The sequence below is a fragment of the Bufo bufo genome, chromosome 2, assembly GCF_905171765.1.
Source record: "Bufo bufo chromosome 2, aBufBuf1.1, whole genome shotgun sequence".
Classification (NCBI taxonomy): domain Eukaryota; kingdom Metazoa; phylum Chordata; class Amphibia; order Anura; family Bufonidae; genus Bufo; species Bufo bufo.
In genome coordinates, this window is record NC_053390.1 from 718,688,355 (window position 1) to 718,707,082 (window position 18,728).

Consider the following 18,728-nt stretch of genomic DNA (forward strand, 5'->3'; position numbering starts at 1 on the left):
CTGGGAGAACAAAACGATTGCCTGGGCTGAGCATGCATACATATGGTTAGACTGGGAGAGATAGCTGTCAGATGAATGATACTTGGGCCGACAGCTAATCTGTATGGTCTGCTTTAGGGTTAGACACCTGCAATATTATTTGTCATTTTTGAGAAATTTGGCATCCTGGCAAATTCACATCGTCCAGCTGTCCAGTCAGAGATCTAGGGTCTTCACTATGGCTTTGTAACCGTTGCTCCAGATTATTCAGGCAGTTCGATATCCCTACTGCCTGTCTGCTCATGCATACTCTGCTACACTGGACTAGCCACCATTTTAAATCTGCCATGTTGGCCTTGCCGCTACATCAGTTCCACTGCACTCAACCCTGCTGCATCGGACTTTCCACCATTCCAGCTCTGCTACATTGGATTTGCCATCAGATCTGCCCTGCTACATTGTACTTGCCACTATTTCAGCTGTGCAACATTGGATTAACACCATATCATCTCTGCTACATTGGCCCTGCCTCTACATCAATCCTGCTACACTGGACTTACCACAATACCAGCTTTGTTATATTGGACTTTCCACTACATCAGCTTTGCTGCATGTAGCTCTGCTACATTGGACTTTCCACTATTCCAGCTCTGCTACCTTAGAATAGCGTTACTACAGCTCTGCTAAAGCAAGCATTCTTCAACTCTGCATCATCATCACCTGCACTTCCACAGCTCACCATTAGCACAGTACTACTACAGATCTGCAACACCTAGTATTAGTCATCTCTGGTTCATCACTGCACTTCCACAACTCCTAAATCACTGCAAAAGCTGCACCACAATGATATGCAACTGACAATACTAGCTAATCACTCAGGCTGATGTTAAAAACTCATGCAGCCTTATCCCTTCTCCCACTGCATGAGTGATCTCACTATGGAGGTATATGGGAGCTTGGCTGTGAGTTGGATCTTAGCACCTTTCCGACCGTGTTCACACACCATAGGTAGTCTAGTGGTAGGAACCCGTGCCACACTGAGATACCTTGACGGTGGGGCAAAAGGGCTCCGTTGTGTTCCTGACTGGAATACATTGGCTAAAGTCTCAGTTTTTAACATCAGCCTGAGGGATTAGCCAGTATTGTCAGTTGCATATCATTGTGGTGCACTTTTTCCAGTGATTTCTGTATTTGTATATTTTCAGACACACATTATCCCATCTTGTGTAGGATGCCATTGTGGTGAATGTGGTCTGCTGCCGACATCCTCCATTGTATGTATTTTTTTGCTGGGGATTGCCGCTAGCAACGGATCACATGCGGAGGAATTGCTCCCCCGGTTATAAACACGCTACAGTGTTTGGGGTTTTTGAGCATTTCCTCCCATTTAGGCCACTTTATTTTAGTGATTTTACTTCCACAACTCAGCATCAGTGTAGCACTACTTCAACTCTGCACAATCCAACTCTGCTACTCCAGTACAACTCAGCTGTAACAACAGTCCTGCTTACAAAGCCACTCACCTGCATCTCCAGTCCTACTGCATCACCGGCTCTTCTGATTCTGTCCTGCTGCACCAGGGCCACCTGTCCATGCTGTGAAAGACCTAGTCTTCCAGACCTGAGGCTTAGTGGGTCCACCTCAGAAGGTGAGACATAACACATATCAACAACCCTGTCTATTATCTTGTCACATTTATAAAATTGCATGCATATCAAAACCTCCCTTTAGTCTATGGATTTGTCGATCAACTGTTAAATTCACCTTGGATTTGGAAGCTTTCCTTGGAAGAATGTGCTATCACCAGTTACTGGAGATTTTTTTCTGTGAATTATTTTCACTTGTATTGAGAACAAACATTTTGCTCATTTTCATAATAATCAGATGAAGAGCCGTGCTGCTGTGCATAAGGGGCCACCTCCTTCTGTATAACGTCTCAGACATGGCAGATGATTTGTAAGAAATTTCCTTACAAGCACTTAAGCGAATACTGAAAAAATGGGATGACTGTTCCCTCTAGAAAAGCTTGGTTCTGGTCTGGTGGTTCCAGATGGAGAAGGAAATTTTTAAGGTAAACAGATGATTTCAGATGTCGATATTTAACTTTTTTCTACCCATAGTTGTTGTCTACATACTAACATAAAAGTAGAAAAAAGCATAAAATAATGAAGGTACTTACTGAAATAAGCAAGCATGGTAAATCTACTGACCACAGTTCTTTATACATTGCAGCAAGTCTAAAGTACATGGAATTGACTCTGTATATATAAACGTACCAGTCATGTGCACTTTGCAATTTAAAGACATACTAATAAAAAGCATATTACAAAGGTTTGTTTTGTCATTGATTGTCCTAGTTAAAGAGGTTGTCCAGGATTAGAAAAACCTGGCTGCTTTCTTCCAAAAACAGCAGCACCCTTATTGTGTGATGCAATTGCAGCTCTTCCCCGTTGACTCCAATGGAGTTGAGCTGCGATACCACACAACACCCATGGACAGTTGTGGTGCTGTTTTTGGACGAAAGCAAACATGTTTTTCTAATCCAGGACTACCCCTTAGGCTACTTTCACACTTGCGTTCGGAGCGGATCCGTCTGGTGTCTGCACAGACGGATCTGCTCCTATAATGCAAATGATGGTATCCGTTCAGAACGGATCCGTCTGCATTATATTTCAGAATAAATTCTAAGTCTGAAAGTTAGTCAAGACGGATCCGTCCAGACTTTGCATTGAAAGTCAATGGGGGACGGATCCGTTTGAAATTGCACCGTATTGTGTCAACTTCAAACGGATCCATCTCCATTGACTTACATTGTAAGTCTGGATGGATCCGTTTGGCTCCGCATGGCCAGGCGGACACCCGAACGCTGCAAGCTGCGTTCGGGTGTGCGCCTTTTGAGCGGAACGGAGGTCAAACGGTGCCAAACTGAGGCATTCTGAGCGGATCCGCATCCACTCTGAATGCATTGGGGCCGTACGGATCCGCTTGTGAGAGCCTTCAAACGGAACTTACAAGCCGAACCCCGAACGCAAGTGTGACAGTAGCCTAAATAAACTAATTGGGCAGAAGGAGTAATTTATTTTGTAAATAATGACACCACTTTTCTACCCTGATGATTCCATTGTCATGCTCCGGTCCTGCATCGCCGGAAGGGGAGCAGCTTACCACCCACATTCTGAATAGTACAAGCAGAGCCTGTTATCACACTTACAATATAAATTTTTTTTGTTTTCTTAATGTTCCTTTTGGTCCAAAATTCTATTATAATTCATTAAAATAATAATTATGTTTCTCTTATTTATCAAATCACCTGCAAAGACAAAGGGAGGAATGTATCATAGTCTGAGTTTTCTGGCATTAAGTCATACTATTTTAAATATTTTTCACCACTCATGGTAGATTTCTAAAAAGTGGATGGAGCTTGGCCTAAGGGGCAGGTCCTGTACCGCCACACTTATCATATACACCAAGAAAATTAGCGTAAATTATAGCTGGAATCTACACGAGCTCACAGCTACTGTGCATTTCAGTTTGTGGCACATAGACATTCACCAAAGATATACATTCGGCACATCTTACACCAACTGACTTTAATTGATGTCTGGTCCTTGGTAAAGTCCTTGAAATGAATAAATTATGTGATCATTCTTTGTATTGACCTCACATATACATTAAAATTAAATCACTTTTAGGGAGCTGAAAAAAATAGGACTCTGATGCGGCCATAAATGGCAAACAACTTAACTGTTGCAACTTTAAACAGTAGATATGGCTGGTGGCAGCTGAAGGATGGAACTGAGCATGTGTGACCCCCTCAGTAGGACGTGAAACTTTCTATTCACCAGGGGTAGCCATGAAAATGAAGAGAATCTCTCACAGTAACAGCATTTTTGTAACAGAAAATATTACAATAATAACTAGTTTTTCATGATGAATTTTATTAAAATAACATTTAATGGCGACACAACCCTTTTTATAGATTGGTTTTATATTATATTAAAGGCATTAAAGAAAACAAAAAAGATAGACTCTATAATGCAACTCTTACATTGAAACTAAACAAAAGAAAAAATGCATGAAAAAATAAAAAAAAACAAAGTCTCTAATAGTCAATAAATCTGAAGTACAATTAATAAAATAATCTCACGTAAAAACCTTCGTACTAAAATTATTCAATTTGGAATTTTTTTTACTTGTTTGGCCCAAGTAAAAGACTGTGTAAATCAAAAATCAATCAGAGATGAAATGCTGCAGAGTCTCCAACATTTCCAGTCCAAGGAACCAGAAATGTGGGACCATAGAGCGTCACAGCATGGCCCCACATTTAGCTTTACAAGTGTAGAGAATGGCTACACAGATAAGCATAGGCCTGCCAAGTTCATTGGGCCCTATTATCTGCCCAGCTTTCCCTGGGATGAGGGGATGATACTTAAATTTCTCTGTGTAATCTCCTGCAAATAACTATCCCACCTAATAGACAACATGCTCAATGATCGCACATTTCAAGTAATCATGGGTACAAACACCAGCTCCAAAATGAAGCTAAAGGACGGACTACCACATGGTTCAGTGCTTGCACCACTACTCTTTAGGCCTCATGCACACGACCATATGTATTTTGCGGTCCACAAAAAACGGATCCGCAAAAAATACGGATGACATCCATTTCGTATTTTGCGGAACGGAACATCTCGCCCCTAATAGAACAGTACTATCCTTGTCCGTAATGCGGACAATAATAGGACATGTTCTATTTTTTTGCGGAATGGAAATAAGGACATACGGAAATGGAATGCACACAGAGTACCTTCCATATTTTTGGGGACCCATTGAAATGAATTGTTCCGTATACTGTCCGCAAAAAAACCGGAACAGACACGGGATGGAAATACGTTCGTGTGCATGAGGCCTTAGCCTGTACATCGCAGATATACCTCAAACTAGATAGAGGCTGTTTGGATACGCCAACGACTGGGTACTGGCAACAAGAAGCACATCAATGGAAACTACAGAAAAAATCCTAACAGCCGACCCAAAAGTGCTGGGAAAATATTTTAAAAAATAGAGACTCCAACAAAATGCTACTAAAACGGAAGTAACCTGTTTCCACCTTAATAATAAATTAGCTAATAGAGAACTTAATATACAATTTGAAAACACCTCTCTAAAGCACAACCAAACACCTAAACACCTAGGTGTAACCCTAAATAGAACCCTGTCGTACAAGGAACACCTAACAAAAACAGCTGAGAAGCTAAAAACAAGAAACAATATCATCCAAAAGCTGTGTGGAACAACCTGGGGAGAATCGGCCTCCACTATGCGCTTGTATTCTCTGCTGCTGAATACTGCGCCCCAGTATGGCTTAACAGCCCACATATACAAAAAATAGACACCCAACTGAACAACACTATAAGCATGATATCAAATGAACCCCCACGTACTGGCTGCCAACATTAAGCCATATCCCTCTTCCACACCTTCGGAGAAAAAATGCTCTAAAGAGAGAATATAAAAAGATAATGGACAACAGAAACCTGCCGATACACATGGACATAGAAGAAACCAATTGTGGCAGACTCCGATCACGTAAACCACCTACCAAAACAGCAAAAATGATCATGGAGGAAGGGTACAACCTCACCAATGATAACATGCATCACAACAACATGTCTATGCCATGCATTACCCAAACTCCACAAGGTTTCGACCTGCCACGTAAAACCTGGTCCATGCTAAACAGGATCAGAACAGAGCATGGGAGGTGTGCATACCTCCTACACAAATGGGGCAAACAACCATCTCCACTGTGATAGCGGAAATAACCAGAATGTCCGACAAGATCCTATGATAACAGCTCAGAAGATTTCCTGATGCTGAAGCGATTGAATATATAGACAAATTGGATGTTTGTCTATAAAGGGACAAAGCCTGCTCTGTTCCACCCTGTACACCTACATATTCACTCTGCTTCATTATTGTTACCCTATTTTGCTAAGTGTTGAGTTTATGCATGTGTATAGGTCTATGGATGCGCTTTTCATTTTTATGTGTTGCTATTTTAGTGTCTATGCCATACGATAAATACCGTAAATAAAAGTCCCTGGTGCTCTGACCGGTCTAGCAGTCTGTATCCAGCACTGGATTGGTAGCTTTTTCATCAACGGCAAACATTCATTTTCTGTGCCATTACCAAGCTTAATGGTAGAACCGGAAACAGTACTTTTCTTATCAAAAACTGCAGAATGTTTTTATTTAATATTCCCCTTTACAATGCAACATAAAACATACAGCTGATGTCTGGATGGTTTCATCTGCAAACCTCAAGTTTCTTACTCACCTTTTGTGTCAATCACACGTATTTCGTGAACATTTTTTATTTTCCAGGCAATTTTATCAACTGTCAGGTTCAGCCATTAAACTATCGATTTAGCAAAACATGTATTAAAAAAAGGGAAGAAATAGTGTCGGCTTTTCTGATACTATCTGAAGGAAATAAGACATTGTTATGAAGTCTGAAATGAAATGCAGAGGATTCTAAATCTGACATGGAATATGGAGACATTTGTAAGCCGCAGCATAAAATTGCTGCTCTATCATCATTGTTAATATTAAGCTTTATACCACTATCACATTTATAATCTTTTATATGTGGTGCAGATGTATAAAAAGAGACTTTCAGAAGCAAGGTGATTGTTCCATATTTATCACACCATATTTATGCTGAAAAAAGCAGGGTTTGGAACATTACAAGTAATATTTGTTGCATTTGACCTACTGCTAGCTGTAACTTTTTGAACTTAAAAAAAAGTTGTCTCGGCATATTTCTGAATATGCCATTAAAAGGGACGGTCTGCCTTTGACCTTTTGGCCAGACCCCACCACACACGTCACCGGGCATGTGCAGCAAAACACACTTATTTCTTCCCTGCCCCTGGGATCCAGCTCCTTTGGTCCCCCTTGCGTCATATAACCCATTGACGTGATGAATGAGGACACGTCACTGCTGCGGCCAGTTATTGGATGCACCCAACACATCACTCCTGTCAAACCAGATGTTGACAAGCGGGACCAGAGCCCACTAGCGGTGGGACACTGCCGGAGCTGAAAGTAAGTATGCTTCCCCATGCAGGTCAGACGACAACTCCTTTAATATCTAGTCTGTCATCGGCACTGAGCCTGACAATCACACCAAAGTGGCAGTGACTTTAAACAGGTTTCTTGGTCAACTCATGCAGCCTTTGGAAAAAACACAAGAGGAGCCGACAGGAGATAAAAAAAAAAAACATTTCTAGCAATACTACTAAATGAGCAGGGGTCAAATCAGTAGGATACCCCAAAATATGAGATTGTTCTAGCTTATGTCATGAATGTGTGAATGTTCCATTAGAAATGTATGGGCATGCAATAAGATTCCAAAAATAATCAGCTAACCAGATAAGTTTTATCATCTTGTATACACTGGAAGTTATGAGATGCAGATCAGGAAGATCATTTTGCACTGTAGCATGCTACAGCAGTATTCTGGGCTGAGGAGAAAGTATACATACAGTACAACTGATCTTCGCATCCAGATTGAAATCAGTATGATGAGCTCATAAGCCAAATACTGCCTAAATTCACCACTTAAAGGGATATTCTAGTATTTTATACTGATGGCCTACTGTCAGGATAGGTTATCAATTTCAGATCACTGAGGTGTCAGACCGCCATTCTGATATTAATGGCCTGTTCAGGGAATAGGTCATCAATACAAAAACTTGAAAACCCCTTTAGCTTATTCATTACCCAACTCAAAAAAAGAAAGGGGTGACAGAAGTGGTGGAAATTGTTGTCCAGTTTGGATAACTCCTTATGACAGGTTACGAAGTACAGAGTTGATGGTTGGGGGGGGGGGGGGGGGGGCTCTGCTGATAGGACTTCCTGTGATCAGCCATGATCACCAGCGGAGGTAGCTAGCATGTCCATCTCCCCTGCGGTAACTCTGATGTATTAAATGGATGAGCAAGGTTCTCTACAAGGCAAGATGCTCGGGTGCAGTACCTCTCAGCCCAAAATTCCAAGGGTCCAAGGAAAGTAACTCCTATGTTTCCTGTAAGATTTCTCCAAAACTGATTAAATAAGGAAAATGCTAAATTGTATCTGTATTTTACAGTTATCATTTATTTTTCGGGTTTAGTGTTGCTTTAACTCAGTATTGTAACAACCCAATAAATGTATCCAGGTCATATCATCTTTCACCTATTGCCCCTCATTACCAATTAGTAGTCAGCCGCTGTCTACATCTTCTATCTCACAATTTCTAAAGAACGGTTTCTGACTAGAGAGTGCATTGCACCAAAACAGTGGGCAGATAATATTCACTGGAATAGGTGTGGAGAGTGTTCTGGAAGTCAGACTCCTGCCAATATGATCATCAATAAATAAGTCCTGGAAAAACCTTTAAGGTCAATAGCCATTTGTCTTATACTCTAAATCCCATTTTCCCCAAAATAATGTTAAAGTTACATAATGCAACTGCAAACACAAAATGCAATACGTATTTTTAATATCATAACATGACATAACAGTAGACATATCTACCATTAACCAACTGTAATAAATAATGAAATATACATAATAAAAATCACCTGGAAACATGAGATTATTGTTCCTAATCTTCTATTATACACTGGATAACATAAGATTAACAAATAGTGTAACAAAGAAATATTTAAAATAGACAGTGCTGTAAACCATTAACATATAGTGTATAATCACACAATGTATTCTGAACAATCCACGGTGGAAACGGTGGCAAAAATCCGAGGCTGACCCCACTGGTCACTGCAGGGAAAATGATCAGTTGACTGCAACTTCCCCCAGCAAATTAATTTTCACAGGTGTTGGACCCACTTAGCTTGGATCCACGGTAGCTTGGATCCACGGTAGCTTGGATTAGAAAAACAAGGCAGCGTTTTCTTGAAACAGGACCACACGTTGTCCAAGGGTTGGGTCTGGTATTGCTGCGCAGCCCCAGTAAAGTAAATCGGACTGGTCTGCAGTTACCACACACAACAGCCATGGTTCACATCTATGGTGAAATTCTATTTTTCTTTTCCGTCTTAGGTACAGAAAACCAGATTTGCTGAATCCAGCATATGCTGGCCACCGTCCGACAATCCCATATAAAAGGAGTCCATTGGGTTTCTGGCATGGATAACCGGCATTTTGGCTGGACAAAATACAACGCATGCAGTGGTGTTTTGTCATTTTTTTCTGTTCATCTCTGCGATGAAGGTTTCTGCAGGAACCTCCACTATAGATGTGAACCTAGCCTAGTCTTGTAGACTGCTCTGTGAAGAGACAAGCCAATTAAAGCAAAGTGTCATCATAGAGACTCTGGACGTCATGGCAATTAGGGGACACAATTTAAATATATATTTTAAGGTGTACTTTGAGCTACAAAAATTTCCTACGTTTTCCTGGGTATAAAAAAAACCACAAAAATGGCATAAATATAAAGCCTGTGTACAGTGATGGCTAATTCGCCGTGTTCGCCCGCGAACACATGCGGGCTGCCATCTTAAATCATAAGTCCGGCGATGCACAGGTAAGTCCTTACCTGTGCCTTTGCCGGGAGCCGGTCTGAAACAAATGTGGTCACCGGGAGCAGGCAGTTCTGAGAACAGCCCGATGAAGGACTTACCTGTGCATCGCCGGACTTGTGATTTAAGATGGCAGCCCGCATGTGTTCGCGGGCGAACACGGCAAACTAGCTATCACTGCCTGTGTATCAGAGGAAAAAAAGACAAAAAATGATTTAAATAACCAAACAAAAAAAAGTTGTTTTTAAAAGCCACATGTACTAAAATTAAGTATTGTCTGGTCATAAAGGGGGTCAATTACCATCTTGTGATTACAATGCCCTTTACATGAGGGTTTTCACACACGTTGTATGATTTAGGTGGTGGTTTTCCAGGTAGTGTTGTATCCTAGTATAAAGTTTTTTTTTATTTTATTTTATCAGCTCTTCTATTGTGCCAGTTTTCAGTATTGTCAGTAACGATTATATTGTCTTTACCTGCATGTTTGTGGTAGGCACTGCATCAGAGGTCTTATTTTTTAGGCTAACATAATGGTAAGAATGGTGCTGCATGCTGTGGTTCTCCTGTACTCAAAAGCAATGGAAACGTTTAGCTTTTATAACCTCTGTAACTGTGGTCTGTACCTCTTATTAACCAGATCAGCAAGACCTTTAATTACATTTAATTAACAGGTGTGTACAAGTATCGCACAATTTTATAGAGCTGATGGAAGCCCTGACTGTCACCCTAAAATGGAACAGGAGGTTCGGTATCTCTTTTACTAAAAGATTCCATGGGGTTAAATGGCTCCAAAGCAATCTGTTTGAAGACAGCACCAACTTCCCACTTTATAGAAGCGATCCACGGTCACCAGCGGTCAGGCTCCTTTCCGCTACAAACTATAGAAAATAAAGCAATTGTGACCAGCATCCTCTCTTTTTTGCAAGTTTATTTTGAGTAACACATCAGACAAGGCAGCGTTTAGACTTCTACCAAGCCTTTCTCAAGCCATAATATACATCACACATTGTGAGTTTAAATACATACAGAATAAGGGGTTGTAACAATTCTTTCACCAGTCATTTGCATATAAGTAGTGTCATATTAAAAATCAATCATACGCATTTGCATAATGTGGATTGTAAATCCCTCCATACAAAGAACAGCCTCTTACATGTTCCCTCCGGAATATTCGTAAGCGTGTGAGCTGCAAGATGGCCACTGCCGTATGTCTCCTCAGCGTCTCCATTAATCCACTGCACATGACCTTGTATCACGTACATTACGTCTATCCTAACAGAAAGAATTGTTACAACCCCTTATTCTGTATGTATTTAAACTCACAATGTGTGATGTATATTATGGCTTGAGAAAGGCTTGGTATAAGCCGAAATGTTGCCTTGTTTGATGTGTTGATCGAATTAAACCTGCAAAAAACGAGAAGACGCTGGTCACAATTGCTTTATTTTCTATGGTTAAATGGCTGTCACTGTATTTCTGGATATAAACCACATGTGGGAACATCAGCTTTGCAACCAGCAGTGGGCATGTTCTTTGATCTTGGGTCCTTCACAAGCTGCCCCCTCCTCTCACACCAGTAAGGGACCCCCTGTAGGGAAAGCAGTAACAGCTCGAGCTACGGCTCAGTGGTCAGCAGTGTCCATCAGAATACACTGCACACAGTTACAATATATCCCCGTTATCTGTGAGGGGGGCAGAAATCAAGTGAAAGTGTTCCTGTCTGTCAGATCAAGAGGACTAATGGCTATGAGGAAGACGAGGTTAATCGGAGAAAGCAACTTGGCTGCTCTGCTCTAAGAGGGTGCGCTGGACAGTCCTTACAGTCAAGGAAGAGGGTGCTATAAGAAGCAAATTCAATGATCGGACACAGCGTTACATGAACTGCTCTGCCGGATCATTAAAGAAGAGGTCGGGGGGGAAGTGGTTAGTCTGACACTGATGGGCTCCCGTGACTGTGGACTATAAGACACAGGCACTTTTTAGCAAGATTTTTTCCAGCCAAAAAAAAGGCATCTTATAGTCTAAATATGATAAATGCAGGACAAAAAGCTATGTGTTGTTTCTTCACCCTTGAGTTGCGTCTTTAGGGCCAATGGCATTTCTTTCAAATCACAGCATGCTCTGGTCGGGCGTTTTTCTCCCATACACCTATATGGTTTTGTTTGCTGCTTTAAAAAAATGAATGCACAATGTGTGTTAGTGTTTTTTTTGCTTTTTTACCAATTCTTTTTTTCCCCCGTTCAACACTACAGAGAAAGTGACATCAGAGGGGGACACAAACTTTAATCTAAAAAAAAAAAAAATTCCAGGCATGCCAAAATGAAAAAATAAAATAAAAATTCAGGTGCTATAAGACCTGATACAGACAAAAACATCTAAAAGACACTACAAAACGCTGATCAGGTCTGGCTTTTTTTCTTTTGGAGAAAAAAAACAACTTCCGGAACAAAACTGCATGTGAAGGATCCTCTATGCTGTAAACCTTCTACATTTAGTTTGGAGAGTTTTGCTACTGGAAATGCATATTTACAAAGATCAGTGTATTCTATGGTTCCATGAAAAACTCTAATTACATTTTCATTAACAATAAAAATTCACTCACAAATTAATACACCACCGGACTAAAACATAAAGCAAACAAACAGCAAGCGGCGCAAGAATAATTAATATATATGCCATTTGTTCCAGCAGAAATGCTTTGTCTTCAGCATAAACGGTGACATCTTGGGAAAGCTGGTATATTTCATTTAATTAAAAAACTGAAAAAAGAAAACAGAATTCATTAGGCGTGAATGCGCTGGTATTATTAATGTTATTAATTACATCATACTTATTAGCCTACTTTATAATAACATTAACATCAATAATTTTATCGGTATAAAAATATGGAACAACTAAACACATTTTTAAGAATATAACATTTTACCACTGCTGCATTTTGCCTTCCTTCACTGGTTTTTCAGTCCCCGTATGTCAACTTCTATGTGGACAGGGTCTAGTGTGCCAGTGGAACGGTTAACCGGTCTCAATGGTGACATGTCCCAAGTGGCATGTGGCTCTGCAGTGACAAGTCGCTTGGGGACACATCACTGCTGGAGCCAGTCACTGGCTGCAGTGGTGCAGGAGCCCCCATGCACATGGAAGTTTAAAGACAGGGATAGAAAGATCAGTGAAAAAAGCCAGGGGGCCGTAAAAGGAGGAAGCGAGTATGGATTTCTCCACAGGTACAGCTGGCTGTGGACACATTAAAATAAATGAAGATGGACAACCCCTTTAAGTATTAATCCATGGAAATTAACACTTCGGGTTGTAAAACCTATAAATTCACACACGTAGTATCAGCTGTCTCTGCTAAAGGGTGCCACAAATGACCTGGCACAAGTACCACAATAGACATCCTACACAGGATAGCAATTGTGTGGATGTGATAAACAATCAAACAAAATAACAATAACTTTTACAAAGACAGCTGCGCTCTGTGATCTTACTAAACCCTAATACTGATGTAAAATTGAGAGATTAGCCAACATATCCTACTTGGAGGACATGTCTGAGCCCGAGCACCGCGGCAAAGTTTCTCAAGTAGCTCGGGACCTAACGCTAAACCTATCTGTGCCATATGGGCAATACCAGGAGCCAGTGGGCAAATTACAGGCACGCAAGGTCTGACTCACAGCAAACTCCCAGTTACCTCCAGCATGCAGCCATGCTTACAGTGGGAGAGAGCTCTGAGCCCCATCGAAGACTGGATACACATTTGCTATCCTGTGTAGGATGTCTATTGTGGTACGCTGCGGGGATCCTCCATTTTATGCATTTTTGCTGGGAATTGCCATTAGCAGCGGACCACAAGTGCAGGATCTGCCCCCTGGTATAGATGCGCCACTGCATATGGGGTTGAGCACTTTCTGCTTTTCATTACCACGCCAATTTGTAGTTTGTATATTGAATTTTTTGGAGGTGTAGAAACTCCTAGTCTGAATGTGCCTTTATTTCCATCCACAGACAGCATTCTGGTGCACATGTGAGGCCCGGGCTATATCAGCCAGTCTTGGGTGGGGCTCAGAGCTCTCTCCCTCCTCCCATTGTATGCTGGTCACATGCTGGAGGTAACTGGGAGTTTGTTGTGAGTCGGACCTTGTGCGCCTGTAATTTGCCCACTGGCTCCTGGTATTGCCCATACGGCACAAGTAGGTTTAGCGTTAGGTCCCGAGCTACTTGAGAAACCTTGGCGCGGTGCTCGGTCTCAGACATGTCCTCCACAGTAGGATATGTTGGCTAATCTAATTTTACATCAGTATGAGGGTTTAGTAAGACCGCAGAATCCACCTGTCTTAGTAAAAGTTATTTTTATTTTGTTTGATTGTTTATCACATCCACACATTTGCTATCCTCTGTAGGATGTCTATTGTGGTACTTGTGGTCCGCTTCGGGCATCCTCCATTGATTGCATTTTTGCTGGGGATTGCCATTAGCAGCGGACCACAAGTGCAGGATCTGCCCCCCCCGGTATAGATGCGCCACTGCATATGGGGTTGAGCACTTTCTGCTTTTCATTACCACGACAATCTGTAGTTTATATTCCGACAGATGGCACCATAGAGTTCCATTGCAAAAAAAATTAAAAATGCCATCGCTCTTTCCCAATCTGTCTCGTTGTTTTCCGGCAGGAGATCGTGTTTACACCACACGTTCTCCCACCGGGAAATTATAATTTTTGCGTGCGCACAAGCGATTCAATTACCCGATGAACAAGTGTTTTGCTCATTCATTGGGTAATCAGCTTTATCATCACTAACGAGCATTACTATGAGCGCTCGTTAGTGATAATCTGTGCGATTCTCAGGACGGGTAAAGGGCCCTTTACTATTAACCATACAGCATTTGTATTTATAGCACTATTGTTAGTTTACCTTATGTACAGCACAGCAAAAAGCTAAGTTAGACCAGTACCTTCAAGTAATATGAAATGAAATACATCCTGAGGATAGGTCTTTAATATCAGGAGCCTGGAAAACCTCTTTAGATCCTGGCACAACCCTGTTGTGATGTCCACATATCCATTTTTTTCAATATTGACTCTTACTGCTGGACATCCAACTTGCAAAAAGAGTCCAGGGCACTGACTTTTCTTACAGGCTGGACTTACTGGGTGGATCTGAGTTGGAACCCACTCCCCCAAGATTAACATCTTGGATCTTACCCATCTTCATGCTGTACGTTAGTATTCAAGGTTCTGAAGGACTACACTAAATCCAATCCAATCTAACCAGCGATGAACTATACTGGGGATGACCAACCTGAGGCTCTCCAGCTGTTGCAAAACTTCAACTCCCAGCATGCCCAGACTACCTACAGCTACCAGCCTACAGCAGGGCATGATGGGAGTTGTAGTTTTACAACAGCAGGTTGGCCATGCCTGAACTATACAATTAATTAGACAGCTAGAATAGGACCACAGAGCCTGGAAATCTGAAGATATGCACAGTGTAGAGAAATAAAAGTAAAATATAACAAATTCATTCCTTTGTGAGGTGTGTGTATTTTGTAGAACAAACGTCAGAACGATTAATTTCAATAAGATCAGTATGACATTGTTGCCTTTGTGAATAAGCCTCAGAGGTGACAGCAAGGCTTAGAGTAATTGAAGATAGCATAACATCAAAGAACCAATTTCCACATCTCTAAATTACATGTAAAACCATCAGAATAATTATCCATAGGCCTTTTAAACCTGTAAACCTGAATATAAAGTTAATTATGCATGGCACTTGTGTACTCTGACACGTGTAAATGCAAATTACAGTCGTTAGCCTTGCAAGGCATTCCTGCACTCACATATTTCAGAATTTTAGAAATGTTCTGTTCCGTTTAATGCCTTTTCAAATGAATGCACACAGTTCATTTGAGAAAAATAATGTGTTGTTTTCATCTGCTATAGCAGAAAATCACAATTCCACTATGCTCCAGCTCTTGATGTGACACTGGTGGTCTGCTCACCAAATCGCAGACCCAATGAAATTTGATTATTTATCCTTGTAATTAGAAAACTACTGTATAATATGAGAATTCAGAAAGATAATGCATTCATGTGAAAAAAAATCTATCACAGAAGCAATTGGCTTTCTAAAAGTATTAACTAAATATGGTGATTAAAAAACAAAAGGGAAAAGTAAATTTTTGTCAAATTTATGAGAATGGGGTTAGGGTCTTCATTATATACAGGAACATATCTCCATGAAATATGGATGAAGACCAGTCAGTCACTGTATACCTTTATTTTATAATGAATTTATGGGATCAGTGGTGCGGGTTATCACTTCACAATCTATCACATGTAGTCTGCATTTTAGGCACCTGGTGTACTTTTGAGCATCACCATTTACAGGCCAAGTACATCTGTCCTTTGCAGGGTGCCATGATGCTAGAGTAAATATGTTACATGCAATAGTCATAAAGACCCAGGAACCACGTTAATACTGCCGGCAATGTCCTGTCATATCCAACATGTGAAAAATTGGTCCGTTGCGAACTCGTGCACGCAGAACTTTTTGTCTGGCCGAAAACCCAGCATTTATACTAGAAAGCGGACGGATCCTATAGTAGTCAATGGGGATCCAGCAGAGAGCGGCCCCTACCCAGCTATGCCGAATACAATGAACTCCATCAGTCTGTTCCTTTGCCGGAACAGTCTACTAGAGTTCACCACACATATGTGAACGTAGCCCATGTAATGCAAATTTCTACTAATGCAAAATTCTACTAATGTAATGCTAATTTCTAAATTCACCTGTTGAAGCAATTAAAAAGGTTTTCCTGCCAAATATTTTTATGGCTTGTCAACTAGATAAAAGTCTGAATGTAAGGGTAAAACTGTTGAGATCACCAACTGGGATACCCAGTCCTGGGCTTGATGAAAATGGGCATATGCTGTCACTCTACATTTAAGCTAATGGGAGCCCTCTACGCAAAAAGATAAGCACGCCGACTCATAAGTTACCGTATCTTTTTGGTTGCCAGAGAAGTCTAATGTGGAAATTCCACTAACACATAGTACATACCAGAAGTAACCCACAAGATCTATCATTTTGGAGATGTTCTGACCCAGTTGTAACTCAAATATCAATGTTTGCCCATTTTTCCTGCTTTAAACACATCAACTTCAAGAACGGACTGTTCACTTGTGCCCGAATATGTCACACCCTTGACTGGAGCCATTGCAACAAGATAATCAATGGTATTCACTTCACCGGTTAGTGGTCATATTGATGTGGATGATTAATGTATATAAAACAAATAACAGGTAAAAAAAATTCCACAAAAAGTACAGTAAAACAATATCCTGTATTCCTGACAATGTACTGTATGTAAAAACTTTTAAGTTAAAGTGGACACCAGAACATACCTGTATGGATAACCGTGGTACTTTGAGCGGAAAATCGACAGGAGGAAACTGAAGAAGAAGACCACAAGGCCCAGTCCCACTAGACAAATAACTGAAAAGATAATCAAGATTAAACCACTATTACATGCACACACACAAGTAGGGGTTGTTAATATGTAAAAAACTATGCATAAATGGCTCTTTCCTAAATGCTTTGCAAAGCGGCATATACATACATAAGGGTAGTGATATGGGTAGCAGGTCTTACGAAGGCCAATTTCTAAGCATACCCTGTTGCTTTCTGTATCTGCACATGTGCTGGTTTTCTGGCACATGCACTGCTCTTGTATCTGGCAACCGTTTTGTTTGGTGCCAGTATGGCATGCCCCAGGTGGTAGCACAAACACAAACCTTGCAATAGCTTGTTGGGCACCATTTTGTTCTGGGCTAGTTAGCCCATTTATTAGTTTTCTACAGAAATATTCTAGGGGTCATTTATAGTGATGAGCGAGCATGCTCGACAAAGTACCGATTCGGCTCGAGCATCGCTGTGCTTGACATGTGGCGGTACTCGGCCGAATACCACGTGTGCTCGTCGCATTGCTTGAGTCTCCTCCCCGCACATTTGGTGCCTCCTAAGCAGCCAATCAACGTTCAGGTAAGTAATTCCCTCCAGTGTAATGCCATAGCCATGTTAGCTATTAGCCTTACACTGATTGGCTGGCCGGAACACGTGATACCAGTTTATATAGGAGCTGACGTCCCGCGCTCGGATCATTCAGCGTCAGGGAGAGCAGACAGTAGGCAGGGACAGATAGCGGTTTGCTGGAAATTCACAGATTTAACTCCAAAAAAACGATTGAAAGACCAAGCAGTCCTCTTAAGGACTACAGTGTGTGTTTGACAGCAGTGCAGCACCATTTTTTATTTATTTTTACCAGGGGTTAAATTCAGCAGTATCAGGGTCAGGCGTCTTCAGGAAGGGACAGATAGTGCAGGGCTGGAAAATGGCTTTTTTAAGTACCCAAAAGCTTTTAAAAGACAGAAAGATTTGATATTAGTGAGATCTACAGTACGCCATCAGAAAGCAGCGTGTTTAGCAGACATTATAAAAAGGGGCTTATTCGCTAGAGTGTGCCTGCTAGTGAGATATACACCGCGCCAGAGAATATTATTTTTTCTTGGGAAATTAACCTAATTTGTGCCACATCTGTGTGTGCGTTCAATCCACAACCGTTATATTCAGTACTCCAGCAGCCGCAACCGTATATACAGTATTCCAGCAGAGAATTATTTGTATTTGGGACACATTTAAATACTTTTAACAATTTTTCCTCTAAAAAGATTTTTTTTTTTGGGGGGGCGGGCGGGGTTTTGGGCGGTTTTTTTGTCGGTCTGCAAAAGTGGCGTACAACATGGTTCCCAGCAGCGACATTGGAGTCCAAGATGCATCCAGACATTGTCCCCCTGCTGTTCCTGATTGATTTCCAAGGTGTTTCCATCACTTTCAGACCTTTTCCTATGAACCAGGCACCCTCCCCTCATCCGAGTAAAGGGTGCCTGGTTGTCTCCCAATGACTTCCATTATACTTGGGTGCTCGGCCGAGCGCATGAATATCCCTATATGTTCGGAGCGAGTACCTGAACACCCAAACACTTTGGTGCTCGCTCATCACTAGTCATTTATCATTTGAGATTGTTTTTGTGTCACATAAACATTGCATTGGCGAACGTTTTTAGACCAAAAACCTAACGTATTTGGTTTGATAAATGATCCC

General features: G+C 41.2%; 1 protein-coding gene across 2 annotated transcripts in view; it reads right to left on the reverse strand.

The window, feature by feature from the left end:
- Positions 1-11,092: 11,092 nt before the first annotated feature.
- TUSC3 (tumor suppressor candidate 3) overlaps positions 11,093-18,728 on the reverse strand; it is a 357,616-nt gene continuing 349,980 nt past the window's right edge. The window contains exons 9-10 of one of the 2 annotated variants that reach the window (XM_040418803.1): positions 16,972-17,062; positions 11,093-12,325 (exon numbers count right to left, since the gene is read on the reverse strand). In XM_040418803.1, the coding sequence (XP_040274737.1) occupies positions 12,310-12,325; positions 16,972-17,062 (107 nt within the window). In that variant the 3' untranslated portion in view covers positions 11,093-12,309. Of the gene's footprint in view, positions 12,326-16,967; positions 17,063-18,728 lie in introns of both variants that reach the window. The other variant, XM_040418804.1, reaches the window with a different exon arrangement.